Source organism: Epinephelus fuscoguttatus, linkage group LG21, assembly GCF_011397635.1.
Source record: "Epinephelus fuscoguttatus linkage group LG21, E.fuscoguttatus.final_Chr_v1".
NCBI lineage: Eukaryota > Metazoa > Chordata > Actinopteri > Perciformes > Serranidae > Epinephelus > Epinephelus fuscoguttatus.
The window spans coordinates 22,032,632-22,057,099 of NC_064772.1; the positions used below are offsets into that span (position 1 = coordinate 22,032,632).

The 24,468-nt window shown below is 41.7% G+C and overlaps 1 protein-coding gene across 1 annotated transcript in view; it reads left to right on the forward strand.

Annotated features, from left to right (window-relative positions):
• The window catches only part of lg21h8orf34 (linkage group 21 C8orf34 homolog), an 83,530-nt gene that overhangs the window by 52,052 nt on the left and 7,010 nt on the right, over positions 1-24,468 (forward strand). Inside the window, exons 9-13 of the mRNA XM_049565255.1 lie at positions 5,326-5,411; positions 5,525-5,598; positions 14,134-14,260; positions 20,044-20,534; positions 23,115-23,211. Coding sequence (XP_049421212.1) covers positions 5,326-5,411; positions 5,525-5,598; positions 14,134-14,260; positions 20,044-20,534; positions 23,115-23,211 — 875 coding nt within the window. The remainder of the gene's footprint in view (positions 1-5,325; positions 5,412-5,524; positions 5,599-14,133; positions 14,261-20,043; positions 20,535-23,114; positions 23,212-24,468) is intronic.

The following is a 24,468-nucleotide window of genomic DNA, read 5'->3' on the forward strand; positions in this document are numbered from 1 at the left end:
GGAGTCGATGTTTAACCGGCGCGGAGAGCGCAGGAGAAATGCGCTGCCTGTGTGGACAGTCAAGCGCCTGCGAGTACACTCGCAGGACTTCCATGGCACTAACGCGCTCACCGTGTGTGCCCAGGCACTCTTAATTCTAACAGCCAACTTATTGAAAAATGCCGGGTTTAAATCGGGCTCGGGCCCATAATTACAGTTAATTGGATGGGCCGGGCCGGTCCCTGACACAACGTGCACGGGCTCGGGCCGGGTCAGGCTCCATTTTTTGGGCCCGATCTAAGCTCTATACAGAATGGTACAAAGTGCCAGTCATAATGTTGACATTTGAATTGTAAATGAACATTTTTATGCTTCCATGCTGGCAATGGCAGTAGCCAGAGGCATTATATTTCTGGGTTGTCTGTCTGTCCCATTCTCGTCCTATTGTCGTCCCATTCTCATGAATGCGATACCTCAAGAACACCTTAAGAGAATATTTCTCAAATTTGGCACAAACGTGTCCTTGGACTCAACAATGAACTGATTAGATCTTTCTGCTCATAGGTCAGATGTCAAGCTCAATGTAACCTTGCATCTGTCTAATTCATGTGAATGCGATATCTCAAGAGCTCCTTAAGGGAATTTCTTCCGATGTGGCACAAACGTACCCTTGCACTAAACAATGAACTGATTAGATTTTGGTAGTTGTAGGTCAAAGACCAAGGTCACAGTGACTTTGTCTCATTCTTGCCAACAAAATATCTCAAGAGACACCTTCAAGGAATTTCTTCAAATTTGGCACAAACATTCTCTTTGACTCACCAACACACTGATTAGATTATGGTGGTCAAAGGCCAAGGTCACCATGACCTTGAATCGGTCACATTCTTGTGAACGTGATATCACAAGAACACAAGGGAATTTCTTCAAATTTGGCACAAATGTAAACTTGGACTAAAGAATAAACTGATTGGAATTTGGTGGTCGAAGATTTTTTATTTTAACCAAGAAACCATTGTTTCATGTCACGATGCCAAAGAGTTGGTGGATTCCAAGGTTTGGATCTCTGTAAGTTCAGTGGTCCAACCATAGGTTTCAGTTCAAGCAGGAGAGACAGAAGAATGAAGTAAAGATAATATTTAATACAGAATATGAGTGCGCAGATTAACAGATGATTTGTGCTGATTAAGATTTAACAGAAGATTTGAGGCAGATGAGGCTGATGAATCCATAAAGACTAGGTGGTGATGAGGAGGTGGAGGGCACACATGACTGCAGCCAGAACGAGCGACGGCAGAGAAAGAACCATATTTAAAATGAGCAGCAGTTAGATGATAGGCTGACAGAGAAGGTGTGTCGCTGTGCTATTGGTTGATTGTGACTCAGCTGAAAAACAGCTGACGACTCAATTGACAGACCTAGACAATGCTGAACTTTAGCTAGGGCTTCATTAGTGGCTTCACGGGATTGTTTCCGATTTTTGTGCTCCAAACACTTTCAAAACTTTGTAGTGTTGTAACGTCCAAAAAATAAAATTTATACAAAAATGGGAAGAACTAATTGTTTCCAAAATTCATCCTCATTATTTTCTTTCTAATAAAAATGCCTTAATCCATGTTTGTTGGCGGTTAGGCTTTCAAAAACATTTTCAATGAGGTCAAAAAATGTTTTTCTTTTTCTTTTTTTGTGTGGTGATGTCATAAAATATAGTGACAAATATTCAAAGCTGAAATCAAACACCTCGGTAGAAGCCTTCTCATCTCACTCTCGGCAGGAAAGCACACATGTATATGTAGCAAAATGTCAAACGCTCACTCTAAGGCTTTCAATGATATGAATTCAAATACATTTTAGCCACAGTAAGGTTGTGGTTATTACTGTAATCTGTTATTTCCTTTCATCATCCAAACCTGTTCTTATCCCAGGTCATGACTCCCCTTTGTGCCCTATCCATTCCCCCACCCACTCTCTGCAGCTGTACCAGAGGTGGCATACCTCAACATTCAGAATGGGGAATAATATCATATCTGAAGTGCATTCCGGTGTTGCTTGTTTTCACAAATCGGCCTGAGCACTGATAATCGTCTCCATTATCACCCTTTCTTTCTTTATCACAGTTTTTCTCTGCTGACACATTTCCTGTTCCCTCTGAGCCCCAGCATCAGTGTAGCGCTCAGATTTCTGAGTGTTGGGTGTGATACCACAGACAGGTGTGGGCAGGACTCTTTCTTGATGCCAGTCAGAGATAAACTGGTATCTGTTCGATGAGACGCCATGCACACATCTGCCTGCACGGCCTCCTCTGTTTGGGGTTTGGAATTTGTTTGTTTCCTACTCTTCTTTCATTCACGCTGCTTATCAGTTTCACTCCACGCACAGGCTGCGGGATGTTGTCAGAGGACGAATGGTATCAGTGAATTTTTTTGCTGCCAGTTTATTGACTGGATGTTTTTAAGCAAATAGGTTAAACCTTCAGCTTATTACCAAGTCCCCGGGTCGGATCAGCGACGGAGCAAAGCAGCATCTGTATCTGGAGCCGTTCTTGGCTGTCGCGCTCACTTTTTTCGTGACTGAAATGTCAGACATCTGTTCTCCCTCTCTGTCTTCGTCTCTCCTTCTCGCTCAGTCCAAATTCCTGCCTTGTCCCCTATAACCTGACCACAAAATCCTCCCCAAGTTTTGTTGGCGAAGGAGTCGTGGTCTTTCATAGTCATTTTTGGTAAGTGCAAGGGCCATAAACAGATCACTAAACTGGAAAAGTGTTGCACGCACGGTATGCCTTTTGTGCTATTCTGGTGACGCGTAATTCTGAAATCAGGAGTATCACACATATTCATGAAACACGTGCGTGCATGTCCTTGCATGCACTGCATGCTTCTGTGAGCAGATAGTGGAGGCAGAGGTCAGGGAGCAGTAAGGGAAGGAGACTTTATACTGTGTGCATTAGCACTCAGTCTTGATGAGATTACCAGAAACACCTTTCAAACATGGCTCAATATGAGGCCAACCTTTAAACTGACTGACCTGAGAACACTAACACATGTGGCACAGTGTGTTTCACACCTGCAGACAGTACTACTGTACAGATGTGGCCTTGCTCAAGTTTTTAACGTAAGGTTAATTATTTTAGTTTAACATGAAATTGAGGCAGGTGGATCTTTTCTGATAGCATATAACTATAACTATATGACAAAGACATTAGAGGGTTGCCAGGCCCTGTATGGATCTATGAACACAGGCCGAAGTTGGACGAGCATTCCTCACATACCTATCACCCCTCCGGCAAACACATTAGAATGCAGCTCCTTTTTTCCACATGTGAGCTCTTCTGGGTCAGTGAGGTCCAGCTTTCGGCACATTAAACTTTTGTTTAAAAGCATTCCCACTGTATACGCTCCCTGTAGTTGTCTAAGTGATCATACGAGCCCGAGCCACTTGGCTTTACCACGCGCCACCCAACGCCAAGGAGAGGTGGCGCGTACTTTCACACCCACAGCGTGAAGGTGACAACTCGGTTCCTCCCCAGCAAGCATTTATTAATTTCCAGCAGCACTCCTGTATGTTACTGTGTTCGCAATCCACCTGCAATATTACAGGCCAAGGACATACACTTCAACATGTGCAAACTCTTTAAAATGATTGTTTTAAAAAGATTGATAGTGTTTAGATATTATGTATAATGTAAACAGTAATATGTGTATATTATCTTTATTGCATGATGACATAATAACTGCCTTTAGACACCGTCCTCCATCATTCTCCTTTTCCTTTGCTTCTGTCCAGCCACTGTCTGCGCCACCAAACAGTCCAGTCAGCCTGTGTGGCTCCTAACAAGCAGTGGCAGGTCAGGAAACACGCCGCTTCCTCTGGCCTCTCCACTGGTCGGTTGAAGTGTAAAGTGCCGTGTGGCCTGTGTGTTGTGGGCATGTCTCTGTCTCTCGGGCTATAGCTGTGGTCACACCAGCATTTCATCCACCTCCTCCATGCACCCGATCAGTTCTTTTAATGGTTATGTGCTCCTGCCACAAAACCTCCTGTGTGCAAACGCATCCCAGATCTTGGGCACAGTCCGGAGGAGTTGGCGGTGCAGTCCATGGAAATGGATAGATCTCCACAAACCTCTTCTGGGCTTGTAGTTCTCATTAAATTAATTGCTTTCATATCAGGAATGCACTGAGGGAATGGTAGTCAAGACTTGTGGCTACGAGCAGCTTTTGTTCAGAGAATGGGAAGGCCTTGTGATAGTCATCTCGGGTACTTTTTAATGGTCTTATAAAGACCATTAAAGAGAGGGAGAGACAAGGCAAAGGATGTATAAAGAAGGAAAGAAACAGAATACACTTTAAAAAGCTGCGTTCTGCTTTTACCCTCGTCTTAGAGGTAGAAACCAAGAGGCCCTGCGGCTGTGACGGATTGCAGCCGCGCCATAAAAGCGTATGGATTGCTTTCCTTTGTCTTCAGCTAATGGTTGCGCCGATGACATGGAAATAGCATGCAGCGAAAGCATATGGAGCTTAAGTAGTGTGTAATTACAGTTAATATGGTGCGATTTACAGTCGTCAGAAATATGCTTTAGAAAAATAAATGCAGTGTTTTTTAATTCCATGCGGATGTTGGAGTGTGTGAATTAGTTTGAGTGTAAAGGCAGCGTGTTTATGTTCCCGTTGAAAAGGTATTTCAATCACTGTTTGTCTTTCACCCATAGTATACTTTCCTATCTTAGGGAAACTTAAATCTTTTAGTACCTCAAGGAGACGGCCAAATCTCTGAGACCCGCTTCGATTTCAGTACAAACAGATATCTTAAAAAAAAAAAAGCTATAGGGGCTTGGAACACATCATGATAAAGAGCAGTAACTGAATGATTTAGGGGGAAACAGAATCCATGTGCCAGTTTTTCAGTTTTGCTTTTGTCAGTAAGCGGAGTGAAGTCGCCTCTGAGACAAGTGAGCTGTGTACACTTTAATCCATGCACCACATGTCTGTAAATGCATTACTTCGTTTTCATGTCAACATGCCAGGACTATTTCAGATTTACTTTCAGCAGGATGAGAAGCTGCGATGAACAGATAGGATTTGTGCCCCCAAACTGACCCCCATGTGCGTCTTTTTTATGATACTATCCCAGATTCTGCAGGAGAGCAGATCATAAACTCACTAAACACTTCCTCTTTGTCTCATCACCTCAGACTGATAAAGACAGGCTTGTCTTCTTGCTATCTGGGATTCAATTTCCAATCGTGCGTTGCAGTGTCGTGACTGAAAAACTGAAGATTTTCAGGGATGATTTGCACGCACTCGACTGCCACTGTGTACGGTAGTTATATGTGTTACGTGTTGTCTCTAGGTTGCAGGGGGACAGTCTATCAGACGGCAGATCTGAAGAAGAGCACAGGCCTCACATATCTGAGCAAGCTGTACCTGACATCTCCTGTAAGTTACACAACACAGTTCAAATATAAATTTGTCTTTTTTTTCTGTGGTCTCACGCTCTGCTCTGTCGCTATTCTTTTCTTTCCTGTTTGTGTGTGTGTTGTCTGGAGCAGCTCCATTGCCCGGGGTGGACACAGTGGCGGGACGGTTGCAGGAATGCGAAGCCTTGTCTCAAGTGTCAGGCTCTGTAAGTGTCCTCCCTGCATCCATCACCAAACAATTAAGATCACTTTACAGCCATCAATTACCACGTCGCTCTCTCCTCCTCAGCCTCTATTGTCTGAGAGCGAGCGAGAAACCACCTCCAGCCTCTTGTTAATAGGACAAGACCCAAGCAAAACTGATCCATCTTTATGCGGGCAAATTTCAGCTTACACAACTGTTGATAGCACTGAATAAGCAATAGAAATCTCCCTATATCACTTTGCTTCCCTCTCAGGGCAGTTGTGTGCGATATGAAAGGAATAAATGAAAAGAATATCTAGTGACACGACGGCAATTGAGGCTGATTTAGAAGTTTTATACAATAGACCTAAATATTTATGGGTTACAGGAGTACACACACTTTTGTTCAACAGCAGGATTGCGTGATAACCTCACACGCTTCAGGGGAGAAACCTATGGAGGACTAATGTGGTGCATGCCAGACTCAAACACAGGCAGACACTCACATGCTGTTAATAAAGCGGCCCGCTAAGACGCCTGTACCTTTTTTATAATTACCCTCCAAAAAGCAATACCTTTTTTTTTTTTTTTTTTTTTTTTTTAAATAATGGTCCAATCTAAGTGTTAGACAAGGCTTTTTACAGCATGTTTTAAAGAAAGAAAGGGCTTTGGAGCCAAGGCATTGCTCCGTGTGTGGAGCAGATGCAGAGAGGCTCCAGACTAACTGGGAGCAGACTTTGAGAGACTGAAAGACCTGTTGAATCAAAGCCTGTAGTCGGAAGTGTGAGGGATTAGGCCAAATACACGAGCGGCTACCCAGAAAGTAGCAAAACCGCGCACCTTATAGCATCAAACTGCCAGTCTTCTATTCATTCTCTCACATGTTTCATGTGAAAAGCTTAAACCAGATGATAGATGATGTCATGTCTAACTCAGAGATTTAAGATGATTAATTTACCCTCCAACTAAATCTGACATCCTCTCTAACACTGACCCTCACACCCACGTTGAGCAGCCACTATTCTGTAGCTGCTTTTAAGGGACCAAACACTACGTCTCCATAGGTTAAACCCTGTCTGGCACGCTTAAGAATAAGGTACTAATGTGTCCCATATGGAAAACACAAGTGCAAACATCTCCTGTCATCTACTGTAGCTAATGTGGCTGTTTTGTGTTTTAATTGCTTGTGTTTGGCTGTCTTTGAAAGGCAAATGCAATTTGTAATAGCTTGTTAGTTTAACTGGGCCTTCAAGGGCTTGCGGGCCACGATCACTGAACGGTATGGAAAAAAAATGTAATGCCTTTATGGGCTTATTTGGAGAAACACAATGGATGAGGTCATACAGTATGGGAAGTAGCTGGGCTTCTGTAGATGATTGTGTTTCCTTTTTTAAAGAACAAATCAGTGTTTTATGTAATTTATCTAATGCTCCAGTACCGGTATAGATAGTGTTCCTTGCATTGGTAGAAAAGTGTCCATCGTGTTAAAGAAAGGATGCATGTAACTTTGTCTAGGTTTGAAATTTTGAAGCCGTGTTTAATTATTATTAACATATTTCATCACGCTTGGCTGTCGTTAAATGAAGTGTGCCTTGCATTGTATGTTGCCCTGGTCTGGGCAGTAAAAGGTTGGTGATGTTGGAAAGTAAACACTGTTAATGGTTATCGTTATTAGTCTGACAGGCCCCCTGCCTCCGCCAGCTCCTTTAGGTGATAATTGCCTCATAAAGACAAATACTTTCCTAAAGCAATCGCCAGAGCAAATTCTCCAAGCAATCCTTGTATAGTTTCCTTTGTGAGTGTTAAGTGATATGTTTTAATCAAATTTAGCTCTGTGTGGAGTTGTATGGGTGTTACCATCATAAAATCTGCCAGGGGGAAACTGTTCATTTGTATGGCAGAAATAAGATAATTAGTGTGATGCCATGCCATGTGTATGATACAAGGCAGAGCCGTTGTGACGGTTTATTTTTGTTTCCAGGGGAATTTTGGCAGAGTTTCAGCCGATACACTGTATGGCTTTTTATATTTGGCAGCAGTCTGCTCTCCACACCTCCACAGTTGTGCATGCATGGTTATCCTCTGTGCAGATCTCTGTGATTTTAGAGCATAGCTCGAGTGCAGTTTTCCAGATTTCCCATATTAGTAGTTTTCATTCGTTTGTCATCTGTGTGCATACGCCCTAAATTACTGTTAAAATACAAAGTGTCAGCTGTTTGTGCTGGTACAGTTTCATGAAAGTTCTTTTAAATTATATTCTTGAGACAGGGTTTTGTTAGAATTCTTCTCACCTGCAGTTGCAACAGTTTCATCATTTGACTTGAGCCTAGAGGAAGTTGTAGGGAGTAGAACATTCAGTTGCATCACCATCTTGAAGTTGCTGAAGATTTGTCCGACCTAAAAACTAGTACTGTGTATTGTAGCTCCAAAGACTAAGCATCGTTGGAGAGGCATAGAGCAATAATACCTGTACAGTACTTGCCTTAAAGGAATACTTAACCCCCTAAAATGACCATTAGTATATTAATGACTCACTCCGTGTTACCTTGAGTTTGAAAAGATGACTTTTTTTTCTTGCATGTCTCCATGTGAGCGAAGAATCCCAAAACAGAGGAAATTGTTGATAAATTGGAGTCATAGGGGGCCGCGATCAACAACAGCAAAACTATATCAAAACATCAGATTACAAACTGTCACACAACTTCTGCAGTATAATCTAAGTCTCAGTGACTCAGTCGTATCCTCAGTACTTTCCACACACATGGATTTTCGCTTAAACCTTAATAACGCAGGTACACTACATGTTCGTGCATGAGACTCTTTATACGGAAGTGTTTTAAATAGTCAGATTTTACTGCAGAGACATGAGAAAAATAAAGGCTTCTTCAGGAAGTCAATGTAACCTCATACGAGGACATCACATTTTGGGTTTGCTTGGCCTTATACTTAATTCTGCTTAACTTAGACCTTTTTTGTGCAATCTAATGGTAGAAAGAGCACAATACACTAATCCATGGAATAACAAGATGGCAGCCATCTCTGTCAAGTCAGCCTGCAGCTGAACCCAACACAAAAGTAGACAGGGTCCAAAATCTGATCACATTTTATGCCTGAAACTTGTTTATTTATCATTAATAATGTCTGTAGTTTGATATGGCAACAAAGTTGGCCAATTTTAGCAACAGTAACAAGCTAAGACACTGTTAATTAGGAAGTACATCTTGAAGACATTGGGACTTACTGATCTTTGACGATGTTTAGTTTTTTAAACTGATCAGGTCCTACTGATCCCACATAGTTAGGAGAAATTAAAAATGCATACAAAACAAAAGTTTGGGTCTCAGGAGGATATAAATGATCATTTGGGGGTTGAAGTATTCCTTTCATTCCATTTGCATCTCACTGTGTCAATGGTTTAATAAGGAACTTTCAAATACTTAATTTATTTTGAGGGTTCTGCTAAATAAAGCAGCGACTTGAAGGCTTTTGTTTGGCAACAGACTGTTTGTTTATATGGCTCATATTAACAAACAAACAAATTTGTCTTTAAGATTATAATTCCAATCTAGCTGCTATTCGACACTCTCTAAATGAACAATATGAGTTCCTGTGCAGAATCCTCTCATTTCTCTGTACTAGTTTTCACCCCGTTGCACTCCTGTTGGCCCAGCACTTCATCCTCTGTTGGTTGTTCTTCCACGACTGAATGATAGACAGTGCGTCATATAACCTGTCTTTGTAATGCTTGAATAAAAGTCTGACTGTGTTATTGTCAATATCCTGTTTGCTCTTGGCTGTGCTAACTCAGTGGTTGGGCCGGTGAGCCGGTGAGCCCTGTATACAGTCCATAAAATCCATTAGTTGATTGTGCTGTGAGCCAAAACAACAGGAACTCATTAAAAGTTCAGTGTGACTCCTCATATCCCAAATCCTCCGGTGGCTGTGCAAGGTAGAGGGGTCTACAAGAGCAGAATCGGTTAGTGGGAAAACATACAGCATCTCTTCTATGTTGCAGGTAAAGGGACAGTTCACCCCAAAATCAAATATTTAGGCTGTGTTGGTGTGAGTTGCCGAGTGCTGACGATATCTGCTGTAGAGATGTCTTCTTTCCCTTGAATATAATAAAACTAGATGACTCTCAGCTTGTGGTGCTCAAAGTGTAAAAAAAAATATATTTTGAAAAACTCAACAGTAATGTCTCTTTCTAGAAATCATGACCTGGTTACTCAAGATAATCCAGAAAGAAAATAGTTCCTACATGAAACTGCTCACAACAAGGTCTGTGGATTATCTTGAGTAACCGGGTCATGATTTCTGGAAAGAGACATTTCTGTTTGAGTATTTTTTGGCGCTACGAGCACCACAAGCAGAATGCCATCTAGTGTCATTTTATTGGAGAGAAGGCAGACATCTCTACGGCCAGTATCTCCAACACCAGCAACTCACACCAAAACAATCTAGACTGATAAAAAGCACTGATTTTGGGGTGAGTTGTCCATTTAAGTTTAGTGGATCAACCCATTTGAGGATTTGATTTTGACAGGAAAGATAAATCATTTTTATCTTTGCGCTTGTGTTAATCAACTGTTTTGATCCCAGTGTCCAGGATCAGTAATGCTTTACATCTGAACATGTTTTAAACAAGAAAATAACTAAATACCAGTGGTCTATGCTCATGTGCTATGACGAGAGATGATCTCTCCCCGCATGTTTGCAGGGTTGCTATCCAGCATAATCAAAACCTTTGTTGTTTTGGTTAGAATAAAAACAACCCATTGCTACAATACTCAATGTTCTCCATCTCACACATGTGCAGATCAGATCCTTATGCCGGCAAGCTCCTATCTGCCAGGATCCTCTCTTCTCCGCTCAGACGTCAACGCATCCCGCACCTGATTTGATAAAAGCAGTGCTTGCTGGGCTAAATCACAGCATGCAAACTGAGCTCATGAGATGTGTACTGGCTTTGCAAAGCTTAAGTGGCAGTCATCCAGAATTCCTGAAAGTGCAGTTACATTTGTGAGTCTCATTTTGTTTTGTTTTTATTGCTAGAGGAGGTGCATTAGCATTTGATGAGTCATGCAACCAAAAGGAAAAGCTGCTGCAATAAAATAGGGACTGAAAACACTGATATTTGGAGACAAAATAAGGTGTACGGTGAAGCTCAGGTAGTTTAAGAAGAACCTTAACGCAGCCCATGATGTGCAGTAGTGACAGTCCTTATAGAAAATGTCCACCCAACGGAACAAGTAGCCCCAATTTGCCCCGATTGTCCCAGTTAAATGCCTAAAAAATAAAAAAAAGAATGCTGCTAACATATGTGTCAATGTATTGTTGCATGCTATACTGTGTGTGTTTGTGTGTGTTCGTCCTTGTGCTGCTCTGTCTGACCACAACAATAGAGTCCATCAATTGTGCTCTGCAAAGCCAGCAGTAGGCTCAGACCATGTTTGAGGTCTATGACTGCATGCACACATCCCGAACAGTTCATGTTGTGCGGAGGGCAATGTTGAACCGAACCCCAGATTGTGGTGATTATTACTGCTGACCACACACGTATAGCTGCACACATGTAGGCTATAAAATATTTAACTCCAGACTTCCATCCTCTCTCATTCTGTCTTGTTTGCTCTCAACATGGAATCAATTTTGCAAGAAACAAGATCCTTGTTTGTTAGTCGGGCAGAAGCATCACCAGAGGGTTTTTCCCCATTTTCTCTTTAAGGTCTTTTAGTTTTGTCATACTGGGAGGGAGATTATACAACTTGGGTTTTGCGCCACTGACATTAATATACTCATAAGTCATTGCAAAATCCTGGCCGCTCTTTAGTTTGGAGATGAAAAGGCATTCATTCTCTTCTCTTTGTCTGTGTAGATTAAAGCATCCGATCCAAGCATCCAAACAAAGGGGAAGAAAAGTTTGAGTCATTTGCACTCATGTCATACATTGTTGCTGATAAGGACAATGGCTGCTTTCAACTGTAGTGAAAGGAAATTGCTTTTCATCACGTCATTGTGTCGCCCTAGCGTGTAATCAAGTCCATTTTTGTTTAGGTTTGGGGTTATTTTTGCCCCCATCTGCCATGTAGAGCCTCGCTGATTTGCACATGACTTTTTAATATGCACTATTATGGTGTGTGTTCATGTTGACGTCTTCCAGGTGACTTTGTAAATATGTATGCCTCCACCAAACTTGATGTAACAACACTTGTATTTTGATTGTGATGTCTGTTTATTTACTGATGTTATCTAGGGAGGTGAATTGCTTGCAGACTCAGCATATCCTGTTTATTTGCCCGTCCATAGGACTGCAAAGCACCACCAGCCTTTAGGCCTGCAGTCTCCATGATATTTGGTCCTGATTACAGAATAGTCTTTCCTGTAGTGGACACTGGAGCTCGAGGGCAGGAGCAATGCAAATGTTAAATTGCGGACATTACTGACATGGGTACATGTCCATGACTTTAACTGGTCTCATGAGGCAAGACTGGACTTTTTTTAAAGGGATATTTCACCCCAAAATGACAGTTTGTATATCAATAACTCACACTGCGTTACTTTGAATTTATAAAGAACGAAGAATCCAAAAAATTTAGAAAGTTCTTGATGATGAAGTCATTGGAGAAGAAGATATATTTTATTAATCCCAATAATTAAAATGGATAGATGTCAGGGCGAGAAGGCTGCCTGTGTTGCCCCAAGCAGTTTGGGGGTTGGTGCCCTGCTCAAGGACACCTGGCAGCACCCAGAATATAAACCTGCACCTATGGACTGAGCAATCTTTTCACAAACCCTTCTACAACTCGTGCAGTATGATCCAAGTCTCAATTATCCAGTGGTATGCTCAGGATTTCCTAGCCATACATTTTTGCTAAATCCGTGAAAACTGAGCTGAATGTGAAACTTATCTATCCTCTCTTCAAAGCCAGACACTATTGAACACCCCGGATGTTACTATACAGTTTTGCTTTTGTTAAATGCGTACGCACCTTTAACTTCAGTGTATCAAGAATTTCCTCAATTTTTTGGATTCTTCGTTCCCCCGACACGTGAGAGAAACATGTTGTCTTAATGAATTCAATGTAACACAGGGTGAGTAACTGATATATAAATGGTCATCTGGTGGGTGAAGTATTCTTTAAAGACACTACAATTAAGTTTTTGTCCAGTAAACCTTTTATTGAAACCAAGTTAAAGCCTTGACTTCCAAAAGAATAATAGCTGTAACACCATACAGTAATGTAACGATGATTGGACGACTGGAAACTTAAATTAGGAAACTGTTGGTGGCCTTGTTTGCCGGCGCTGAGAAGACCCAGAGAAAGCGAAGGACAGGATGATGTCATGCTGTTGGATTTGGGGGGATACCACCAAAGAGAAAGAAATAAAGTTGGGGAGGGGATTCAGTTGTAATGCTCAGCTCGCCTTGCTTCTTTATGAGGGCTGTAATTAAGGATTGGCTTGTGGTGTTGTGGTTCTGCCGCCACAGAACGCCTCATGTATCTGACAGGCTCAGAGATCAATGCCATAGACCCTGGGAATCATGTCCTGTCATTTATCAGGGGGTAGCAGCTTCACTTGTTTTTCACCCCACCTCCCCTTTGGAGACAGACTTTTAAGTCCACTTTGGATCCTGAAAGTCATAAAATGAGTATCCTGCTATATCCCAGGTTTGTCCTTAAATGTTATTGGAAGACTGCGCTGTATGTATATCACCACATCTCCCAGAGCCTTTCTCTGTGTCAGCACTTTGTCAAGTTAACTCTGTCTCTCATTAAGTGCTTAGCACATCGAGTGATGTAAGCGCTGGCATTGGCGGTATCGTAACTTATCTAGTGTAAACCAAACTTATAGGAGGTGGAATTATGGCTGACAGATTTTATTTCTCACCTGTGCTTGAAGCTCATGTGCACTTGGTCCATTGGCTTAACAGATCAGCCGGCCACTTGTGTCCCATCAAAGGAATAAATAGGAGGATTAGGCGTGCTGCCATTACAGGACTTGGCAACCTGACTCTTTCAAACAGGTCCCTTTCCAAATCATACAGTTGGCCTCGAGTCCCAGAGTAGCCCCTATAAGTGGTCCAATCTGCTTTTTAGAATTATTTTGTTTCATATGCTTTGGAATATGATCATCTTTATTGTTTGTATTATACCAATACCGTGCGCTCTAAGGGAACCATCCCAACCGGCTGATTTATTGTTCCTTAGCTGCTGGTGCAAGATTTGCTGCTGTCAGGCTCCTTGCCAACAGACTAGTGTGCGTACAAGCTCCTATAGATTTACTGATAGTTATACAAAAATGTCCTGAACCACTACTGACAGTCTCGCATCCCGCATTCACTAAACAGAGATCACTGCATGCTCTGTGCTTTCATCTGCACTTGCTGTGGTTTCGTGTGTTTTTCTAAAGCCCATAAAATAATAATTGCCCCCTTTTTTTCCAGCAGATATGGCTTCGATATTTCCAGCAATAGCTGAAAATTATATAAAGAGTTAATTGAAGGGTCTTTCTTCTAATGTGACTTTCTCTCTTTTCTGTTCTCCTCGCTAACTAGCGTCAGGCTGTCTGGGAGGCTGATCTGAAGGCTGTGAGAGGTGGGAGCTCTGTCGGGCAAACGGGCCTGCTACTGGGTGACTCCCTCTTTTCTAAAGAGCTGGAGAACATGGGCAAACAGCTTGCTGGTAGGCAGATCTGTGTGCTGTGTCTGTGCATATATGTATGTTTGTCTGTGTATTTAAAAGTGGCTGTAATGATGAATAGTATGGGTAAGTCAGATCAAATACTTTCTTTGGAATACAAAAGTTAGTCTGCAGTGTGCAAACATTTATAACACACACACACACACACACACACACACACACATACACACACACGCATAAACACACACAGTAAAAAGACTTATGAAATATAAAGGGCTTTAGAGAGCACTTATGAGGAGTGGGAGGGGGCGAGTCCAGCTAAAGAATGTACAGCTTTTGGCCAAAGGATTTTCCGGGTTAATTAAAAACTGATCTTCCTGTGAAATGTGTCAAGACTAAATAGAAAAACTAATTAAAATAATTTCCACATGCCATGAATTAATCTCAAATCCAGCTCTGACGGGGGTCAATCAATAACTGCAGCTCTGCTGAGTCATTTGGAAGTGATCGAAGCCTAATGGAGCTGGAGACTGATTTCATTTGACAAAATGGAATTTGTGTGGCATTTTGGGAATCATTATTCCTAATGCAGTTCAAGGCTCATCTTTGACATATGTGACGTCTGGGTGACTCAGAGACTGCTTTTGTTGTCATGATGATCAAGTGTGTATCCACTTATGAATCAGATGAAAGCCCGGAGTGGAGGCCAAAGGGAATGTCGCCATTTACCATCATGTGTCACCCACTTGTTTGTTTATACATGTCCTCCCACCCTGTTTGACAGCGTCACTGTCTGTAAAGACCACGTACGCTCCTTCACATACCAGACTTATTTGAAGCATATTGGTCCTACTTAGTGAACCTATTACTGTCACCAAACAGTGGTCCCAGCTGCTCCCATCTCCTCAGCTCATCCGCACATCGGTGCTCAATAAATACGCTGGTTCCTTCCGTGCCTACAGAACAAAACAGCATGCTGGTGCTTAGGAGACACTAAGGGGGACTATTTGTGTTAACAACACACTTAGTTTTGCCCCAGAGGTCCTCAGATGGCATTCATTTCTAGTTGTTTTACGCCGAGTTACTGAATATTCAGGCCGAGGGCTCCCACCGCGCAGTTCAGTGAAGCTGTTCAACGAGCTAATTCAGCTCTTTCAAGCCTTTATTAGCTGCTAATACTTTCCATGTTCAGAGCCAGGGCCTCACTTTTCATCTTATATTGTCACCCCAATTATGTGGTTGTGAAATCACCCCTCATCTGCCTTTTGTGATATTGTGAAGCCCATGTGTTCTTGGTTTTGATTTTTTCCACACAACACAAATGAATTAATGCTCACTAAATTTGTTATTGAATCATTTTATTAAGTGCAGTTTAATCTGAATGTAGTTTCCCCAAGGGATGGCTATTGTTTTAAAATGTTCTGTCATCGGTGATGCAATATATTAGTTTTAGGAGTATAAAGACATTTTAACCCCTTTTTACAAAAAAAATGCCAAGCTGCTGAGTGACTTAGCGTTAAATTAAGACTTTTGCTTACCAAAGTTTCCTGATCTAGAACCAGAAATAACCGATTAAAATGCAAGTAAACAAGGCAATGAATCCTACTAAGCTTTCGATGATGGCTTTTAATTATTTTTTATACTGCTTGATACTTAAGGGGACCTATTGGGCTTGTTTTCGGGTACAAAGTTGTATTTTGGGTTTCTACTTTAACATGCTTACATGCTTTAATTTTCCAAAACACTTTATTTTGCCTCATACTGCCTGTGCTGAACACTTGTATTCACCCCTCTGCCTAAGGCCTCCATGTTAGCATTTCCATTTCTTGGTGTCTCTGCACTGTCATAGCAGCCAGGGAAGGACTGTAAGGCCCAATCCCAATACCCCCCCTTGTCCACTACCCCTTGGCCCTCAAAATGAAGCAACGAGGGGTAAGGTTAGAAATCTTTCCCTAGGAATTGGGACACCACTCACTACGTCACCACGTTGGTTACGTTCACGTATACGTAACTGTTTTAAACAGGAAGCTGCAAGCCATCTACATTTCCAACCGGCATCTACAATGGAGTCTCATTCATCCTACCAATCGCAGTTGCCGCATTGATCATGGTTCGTTTGATGAACAACAGACGACAGGGGACTTCTGCTAGCTAGCTAACCAGCTAACATTACGAGGCAGCTTAGTTGTACTAGCTGGCGTGTTATCGTAATGTGAAAAGTTTTTTGCAGAATAGGACAGCCAGATAGTGCGAGCTAGCTAGCTAGCTCACAAGCAACCTGATAACAGTAACGTTAGCTATGTATGAACTTTTTTCCCTGTCTCTTGCTGGTAGCCATGGCGACGTCTACCCCTCGCTGGCAAGTCAGCATCTGAAATCCCTTGCTCCGAAGGGCTAGTTTCATACCCACTACCCCTCGTTGTGCCCCCAACCCCTACACGCAAACAGGAATTGGGACACCACTACCCCTCGGGTGAATGTGCAATGAACGTGAAATGAAGGGGTAGGGCTAAGGGGGGGTACTGGGACGGGCCCTAACACAGTATAGTGTCACTTTCTACCGTGAAAAATCACCAATTAAAGCTTCTAAACCAAAATCTTCACAACTTAACTTGTTTCAGCAGGAATATGACCCAAAATCGAAGAGAACTTAGCAACATCAAAAAAGATTACATGTTCCCTAACGTTAGCGTGTTGCTACATGTGGCAGTGGACTTGCAGCCAGGGAATAACTGTAATGGAGTAACATATAAGCCCTGTTTCCACCAAACACTTTCGGTATGGTATCTGTGGGACCAAAAGTAACCCTTCAGACATGGTACCTAGACCCTAGCGTTTCCACTGCAAACAGTACTCTTTCCTGTTTTTCCTGTTGTTCCTCTTTCCTCCTTTATCAGTCTGCAACTAGTTTATCGTCCACAGAACAAAATATAACAGGCTGCAGAGAGAGTCTCTCCATGTGATTTTTAAAAATAGCGGGCTTGTGCGTTTAGTCCTTCTAAGACAAGCTCAGGGGTTTAGTGTTGCCAGAGCCCACAGGAACAATGTTCCGCAACGCTTTTTTTTTCTCTGAGTGAGGATTAGCTTGAAGATCCTCTCATAACTAAAGGTGTATGTCATCCGAAAGAGACAATAAAAACTAAAGTAATGGATAAAGTTGTCACAGTAAAAGGTAAGGTGTGTTGATGGATTCACGCCGTCAACTCATGCATTGAATGACAGTAAGTAAAGTAAATAAGTAAGTTAATGTTCTGTCTTAAAAGTCGCCGGCAGTCGGCCCAGTGAATTAAGTTATTTTTTCTCAGACTACAACTGTTGTGAGAGGGAAAAACACATCATTTCATTTTACAGTTACAGTCTACCAATGTATGTAAAACTCTCCGCAGTATGAACAGTGGTTACATGAGTTTCAAAACCAGACACAACTCAGCCCTGAGCAGAGTGACTGTCCTCTATTGACCAATCAATGGACAAGTTTTCACAATTGAAATTGCAAAAAAAAAAAGCGTACCTAACTGAATTATACCGCAGCGCTTGGTGGAAATGGGGCTATCGTGGCACTCTCTACTAAAAAATCACCAATAAAGTTTTTAAACCAGGTCCCCTTTAATGCTACAATTACCCTTTAGGTCTGTACTTTAAAAATACTGAGACTCTTAGTGACACCATATTAGGAACATGTACTTCTAACCATTTTGTACTTAATGTATCTATCCAAGGACAATAGTTGATATTTAAGTTTATTCTGGTCTGCAGTGTATTGTATTGTTGTAAGCCGGCAGTAGAATTACAGACAAGCGATGTGTCATTAGCACTTTCGTTTATTTTCAGAGGAGGGACCTAATAAAGTTTGCATGAGCTCTGAACGGTTGAATAGCGTGCTGTGGCCCTGTAGTCTCTCACCATGTGCAACCGCTTCTTGATCAAAGACTTTAATAGATCAGATCTGTTTCTATTTCTTCTTGTCTCCTTCTCTCTGTCTCATTTTCTCCTCGTCTCTCTTTTTTTCCCCCGTCTTTATTACTGAATCAAAACTTATCAAAGGTTCGTACCATATGGATTCTGATGCTGCCGCTTTGATCTCTCTGAGCCGTCGTTTTACATCAGCGTCTGTGAGATGGCTTGTAGTATCTGCGCATTAAACACTGCACAGAATTTCAAAATAAAGCTGCTTGTGATGGGCTGCTCATTAATGCCAGGAAGTTAGGGGAAACAAATGGTTTACAATAAAATCATGTGTGGAGCAACCATTTACGGAAGCGGGGAAAAGTTTCACAACAAAAACATGTGGTGTTTATCATCGTACTGGTAAATAACCTGAGATAAAAATATCAACTTTATGGGAACAGATTACTAATGAACATATCCTGTTTACAATAGAGTGATAACGTCAGTCGTGGTGGACCTGGTGTGGGTGGTTAAGAGCTTTAGCAAGGGAATCATCATATGTGGAACTTCCGTTTTGGCCACTGTCTAGCCGTGCATGCAGACCATCAACTAAATAACAAAGCTTCTTTATGGTTTGTAACGTTACATACTGCAGTCCTGCCACAAGCTGATGTCACGGCACGCCCTGAACACCTCACATAGTTAATATCTTCCAACTTTCAATCAGGGGGAGGTCAAGAAAGGCCAAGTTGTAGCCTGTATCTTTAGTTTTCCTACTATTATATAGAGAAGTAACATGTGTAGAATGCACCAGGGTTAAAGCAACACAGACACAATGTCACACAGTACACATGCACATTATTGAGCACACAGCACTACGCAGTATGTGCTCTGCATTGTATCTCACTCCAAAGGTTGGCCTCCATACAATCAGAGCTGATTAAGCACAGAAACAGCAATCTAATTATGCATGTCAGAGAATTAAATGTTTTTGATCCCTGAAGGATTGTATACAAAACAGTCTGGAATAGATTTCAAACCAACTCGGTAATGTCTCAAAGCTGAATTTGGAGTAGTATCGCAGACGCGTTCGGCTTTGCATAGTAAATGGATATTTGTAAGCGAATAGGAGCATATGCTTCACATTTTTGCGTGGAAAAATGTTGTTTGTATATGATGGGGGGGGAAAAAGCACAATTTGCTCCAAAACAAGGAAGTCAAGGTTTGTGAAATACTTGTCATGCTTCCTTTTGCTATTTATTTAACGTCACACATATACAGTTTTCCAGAAATACTCGCTCCTGATGAGTCATTCCTGAAATTATCCCTCTTGAATGATAACTCCCAGGCCGGTTTGTTGAATCCCGATTGCCAAGATTTTTAACAAAAGCATTAAACACGGAAAAAATGACACAGATGTTGATCATAGAAGTTGGCAGCGTCACTCCTTTCACAAACAGAAATGTTTTTGAGACTACCAGTGAGGCAAACAAATGAGTTTCTGTCAGGAACAGGGTTTTTTTTATTTTTTTTTACCGGGCTGCGCTCGCTGTATATCAACTTGGAACCTTTTCTGACGGAGGAAACTGGATTCACCACAATTTACAGTGCCTATAAATATTGTCATCATTGCCCAGAAGAAGGATTAAAGCAAGCAGTCTCGCCCACTTTAATGCTCAGTAAAGTTTGTGAATCATCCGTCTTGTAGGACACATACTAACCTCACAGCACCGCCTGAGAATATGTGATAAAAAATAAGCTTGACTTTATCTTAGAGTCTCCTGAGATTCTTGTGCTTTGTGTTGCAGTCTTTAAACACTGTCATGTAAAAAAATAGGATTGCACTCACTGCCACAGTTACAATATTTATTGATCTTTATGTTGTAGATATGAAATCTGGATGTTGACTTGGATTATCTGCCTTTTTGTCCCTCCAGAGGTCGAGAAGGACCTGGCCAAGCTGGCAGAAGTAGGGAAGATGACCACCCGGAGCTCCAACAATCCCCACAGTAGTCTGCTTCACACCCCTCTGCGCCACAGAACACTCCCCGACACGCTCCCTCTCACCAGCCTGCTCTCCAGACCCCAGTCTCCAGCTGGCAGCCTCTCAGGCAAGCCCTGCAGCGTAGGCCTCCCACTGCTCAGCCCCAAGCCCACCTCGCTGGTCATGGGTCGGACTCAATCTCCCAGCAACTCCGGGAGCAGGACTCAAACCCCCAGAACGCCCAGCAGGCCCCTGACCCCGAATAGTTTACTGACACGCTCCACCTTTAACCCTGGATCTCATAAAGAGGTGACCTTCAGAAGGTCACGGAGCCGCCCTGTGACGCCCACATGTCAGCCTACACATCCCCGACCGCTGCTCACCCCTCCTGGACTAAGCACTACAGACAGCCTTGGTGCCAGCCTACGGGCCTATCTGTCTGAGGTAAGACCCTAATATGAGAAATATATGTTTAGTTTCCAAAACACCTTCGCTGCTCACTGCTCAGAGGTCATTAAAACAATATTTCATGACAAGGTTTCCCAATACAGGTAATATGTTTTGCAACACAGAGACAACTAGCAGGGCCTTTAATTTTGTCATGATCAATCTGGTGAGTGTCAGTGTTATCAGTGTCACTGTAAAGGAATAGTTTGGCAGTCAGAGGATGATTAGCTGGCCTTAGCTTGGCATAAAAACTGAAAACAGGGGAATAGCTACCCTGGCTCATGGCAGCTTTTAGCCAGAGAGGGAAATTCATATAATTTCCTTTTATTGAGACATTATCTTTCATGGCCATGGTGTTGCGTCAAATTCTACAGATCACATTTGAGTTGTTTCTCACATTTGTCAAGCAATGAAATAGATCAAAAACAGTACAGTGTGTAAAACAGAGTTAAATTGTCATAAACTCTGGTTTAAGGGCTTGAAAAGCACTCCAATTTTATTGTAATTTTTTCGTATGTTGAGACTGAACTTGAGTGTCAAATCGGCTCAGTGCCCGAGTAAAGCTGGCTGTAGAACATGAGCGCCTTTACACAGATTATGACTGAGAGCACCAGAACACACAATGTCACACATGTGCAGACCCTCGCAAACACTCACACACGCTTCGTGTGGGGTTTAGCAGAGAGTCATGGAGGTCCATACAGTAGGATGTCATTTTACTGTGGAAAAATGAGTCTGGCATAAAAGGCGAATTTTCAGTGGGGATTTCTTTCTTATATTCCTTTCATGATTTACTTAACAGCAGCGCTGTTAAATACGAGACCTTTTTGAAGGCTTTATTAATGGTGGGCAGGAATTTTGCAGTCCCTCTGTATACTCTTTGACAGTTATGCTAGTTGACACCTACTGAGATTATCCAAAACACCCAGTGCACCCAGTCAGCTTTTATTGAGGCCACCTGGTCCCATGTAGACGGACTGGGAGGCCTGCTTAGAGATTTAAAGGAATACTTCACCCCCCAAATGATAATTCAATTACACTGAAATCAGGAAGAAAACAGTTTTTGTTGCATGCCTCCACGATTAAGAATCCAAAAACAGAGAAAATTCTTGATGAATTGGAGTAAAATGAGGCCATGTTTATTAACAGCAGAACTATTTTAAAGCATCTGTTTACAAACTCGCACTTTTTGGCCGTAGGTGAGACTGTTTATGCGGGCGGAAGTTTTTAAATAGTGGTTTCAGCAAAAATGCATGTGTTTAGAAAGTACCAATCAAATTACCGGATAAATGAGACTTGGATTCGATTGCACGAGTTGTGTGAGTTTGTGAACAGATGTTTTAATATAATTTTGCTGTTGTTAAACGTGGTTGTCTCTGACTTCAATTCCTCAAGAATTTTCTCTGTTTTTGGATTCTTTGTTGACCATAGAGGCATGTGAGAAAAACCAAGTTTTCTTGTAGAAGTGAAAACAGGGTGAGTCATTGATTACAATCAATTATTTGGGGGATGGAGTATTCCTGTAAGGAATCCTAAACCTTTTTGAATACTGAATGTTTAAAAAAATACGTACAGTATACGCTTGTGATCTTGTTTTTCTTGACGACTACTCCTTTGATTACTTGTGTGATCATTTACAGGTTTGAAGCTCCATCATTTTAGCACTGAAAGCTAGGAAGACAAAATGGTCTTATATAGGTAGCATGGGAGTTTTGCCCTGAGGACTTTCAGTATGTAAGATGATTGTTTGTAGGGCTGCAACTAACGATTATTTTTGTTGTCGACTGATCTGTTGATTATTTCTTTGATTAGTCAACGAATCATTTTATCGAAAAATGTGTTAAAATGTTGAAAAATGTTGGTCTGTCTCTCCCAGTCTACATCTAATGTCTTGTTTCGTACTCACGCCAAAGGGTTTTAGTTCACTGTCATGGTAGAGTGTGTAAAGCTGCCAATATTTGAACGTAAGAAGCTGTAATAAGAGTATTTTGGGGTACTTTTATAGTACTTTTCTATGAAAATGACAAACCGATTAGCCGACTGCTGAAATAGTCACCGATTATTTTAATAGTTGATTAGTCATCGATTAGTCGACTAATCGTTGCAGCCCTAATTGTTTGTGTCTCAGGTTTTGACATCTTTGGTTTAAAGTGAAATGAAGAATTGTCAGTACCTTTTCTTTGACCAGCTGCTCATTTTCATGGGGTCATTACCGCTTTTCACATCACACCACTGAAGCTTTAAACAGGAAGAGGAAGACGTATGTTTGAATGTGAAGACAAAATCACTTCAGATTTGATGTTTGAAATCTAAAACTGCTAAATGAGATCTTGCAGCTGGACTCATTACATATTCCTGTACATGTTTTCCTTTCATTCACAACAAGACCTTGAGTAAGACACCTACAGTCTAGAGACTAACAGATGGATACATTAACAGACGGATTGACAGAATGATTAATATTCTCTTTTCCCAGCTGTGTTTTCAATATCCATTTCCCTCTGTCTGTTATCGCCACTGACTATGAGTTAACACAGTCTTCCATCATCTCTGTTCTGCTCTATTTTTCCACGTCAGGATGAGTTTTACCAGCAGTTACAGGCCATCCGACAGCCTTGGCATATTCCCAGTGACACAGACAGTGACATCCTGGAGCCTCCTGAGCAGGATAAGAGTGAGTGACCTATCTGTCTCTTCTGTCAGTCTTTTTTTAACCCTACATTAGATTGTTTATCAGTTCCTCAGACAGGTTCCCGTCACAGGAGAGTTTGCTGGGAGGTTCTCAGAGCCTCTGAGTTGAATCCACAGTTCACACATTTGACAAATTACAGCTCTAATGTTTTTACCTTCCCGCAGTTTTTTCTTCCTAAGACGTGAGGCTCATTTCATTACTGTAATGTCACTTTACCACAGCGGGTAGCTAATGCATTTACGTAGCTATAGATCTATTAAAAAGGGAAGATTAATGTGAAAGTACTTCTTGTAAAATTCTGAGATGGAGGAAAAAGGCTGACACATGAGAATTTCCATATTTCACAGTCGGGTGAAATCCTCAGGGGTTTCATAGGGGGGGAACACTGTCATGTAAAATTTCCTTTCTGGCCTCTTGTAAGAGATATATCTCTATCAAGATTCAGTTGATAGACACGAACAATTCTTGCTCGAAAGTCATAAAGCAAGTCATAGTAGTGGTCTGGCCAGGATACAGTGCAGCATATTACTCTGGCTTTGAACATGACAGAATTAGATCAGACCTCCTTGGATGTTCTGGAGCATAAATCACATGAATGTATGAGGCGGTATGGTCTGATTGGCAGGGGCTTGTAGTTCTCAATTCACTGAGGTCCACTAAAAAAATGTCAAATTTATGCCTGTTTAACATTGGTTAGCATATGGTGAAACTTCTCTGAACCTCTGAGATGTTTGTACGGATTTATATAGTGGCTGGACTAAATGAAATTAATTATGTAAACATTACATATTTCTCTAGAACAAGCAGTTTTAGGGCCTGCTGTGTGGGGCATGAGGATGTTAGACAGAACAAACAGGACTTTGAGAATTCAGCTCGTCTGAGGCCAAGTCCACACGTACAGAGGTATATTTGGAAACATAGCTTTTCTCTGCGTTTTTTTTTTTTTTTCTCCCCATGCAGATTGTTTTAGGTCGCTGAAAGCAAACATTCTGAATATCTCTCTCCAGGGTGAAGTTTTTCAGAAACTCTGTCACAGACATATGACCTTTTACTAAGCCCAGCCCCTTTGTGATGGTCTGAGAAGCTGTCAGAATAAGCGTGGAGCCCACACTGTAACTAACTGCACTCCCTGAAGAAATACTATCATATTTTTGTTAAAATGAAACAGTGATTCCAGAGAGAAGCAGACAGAGGGGTCTACAGTCTGTGTTTGAAGGATATATCCAGGATGCCAAACTG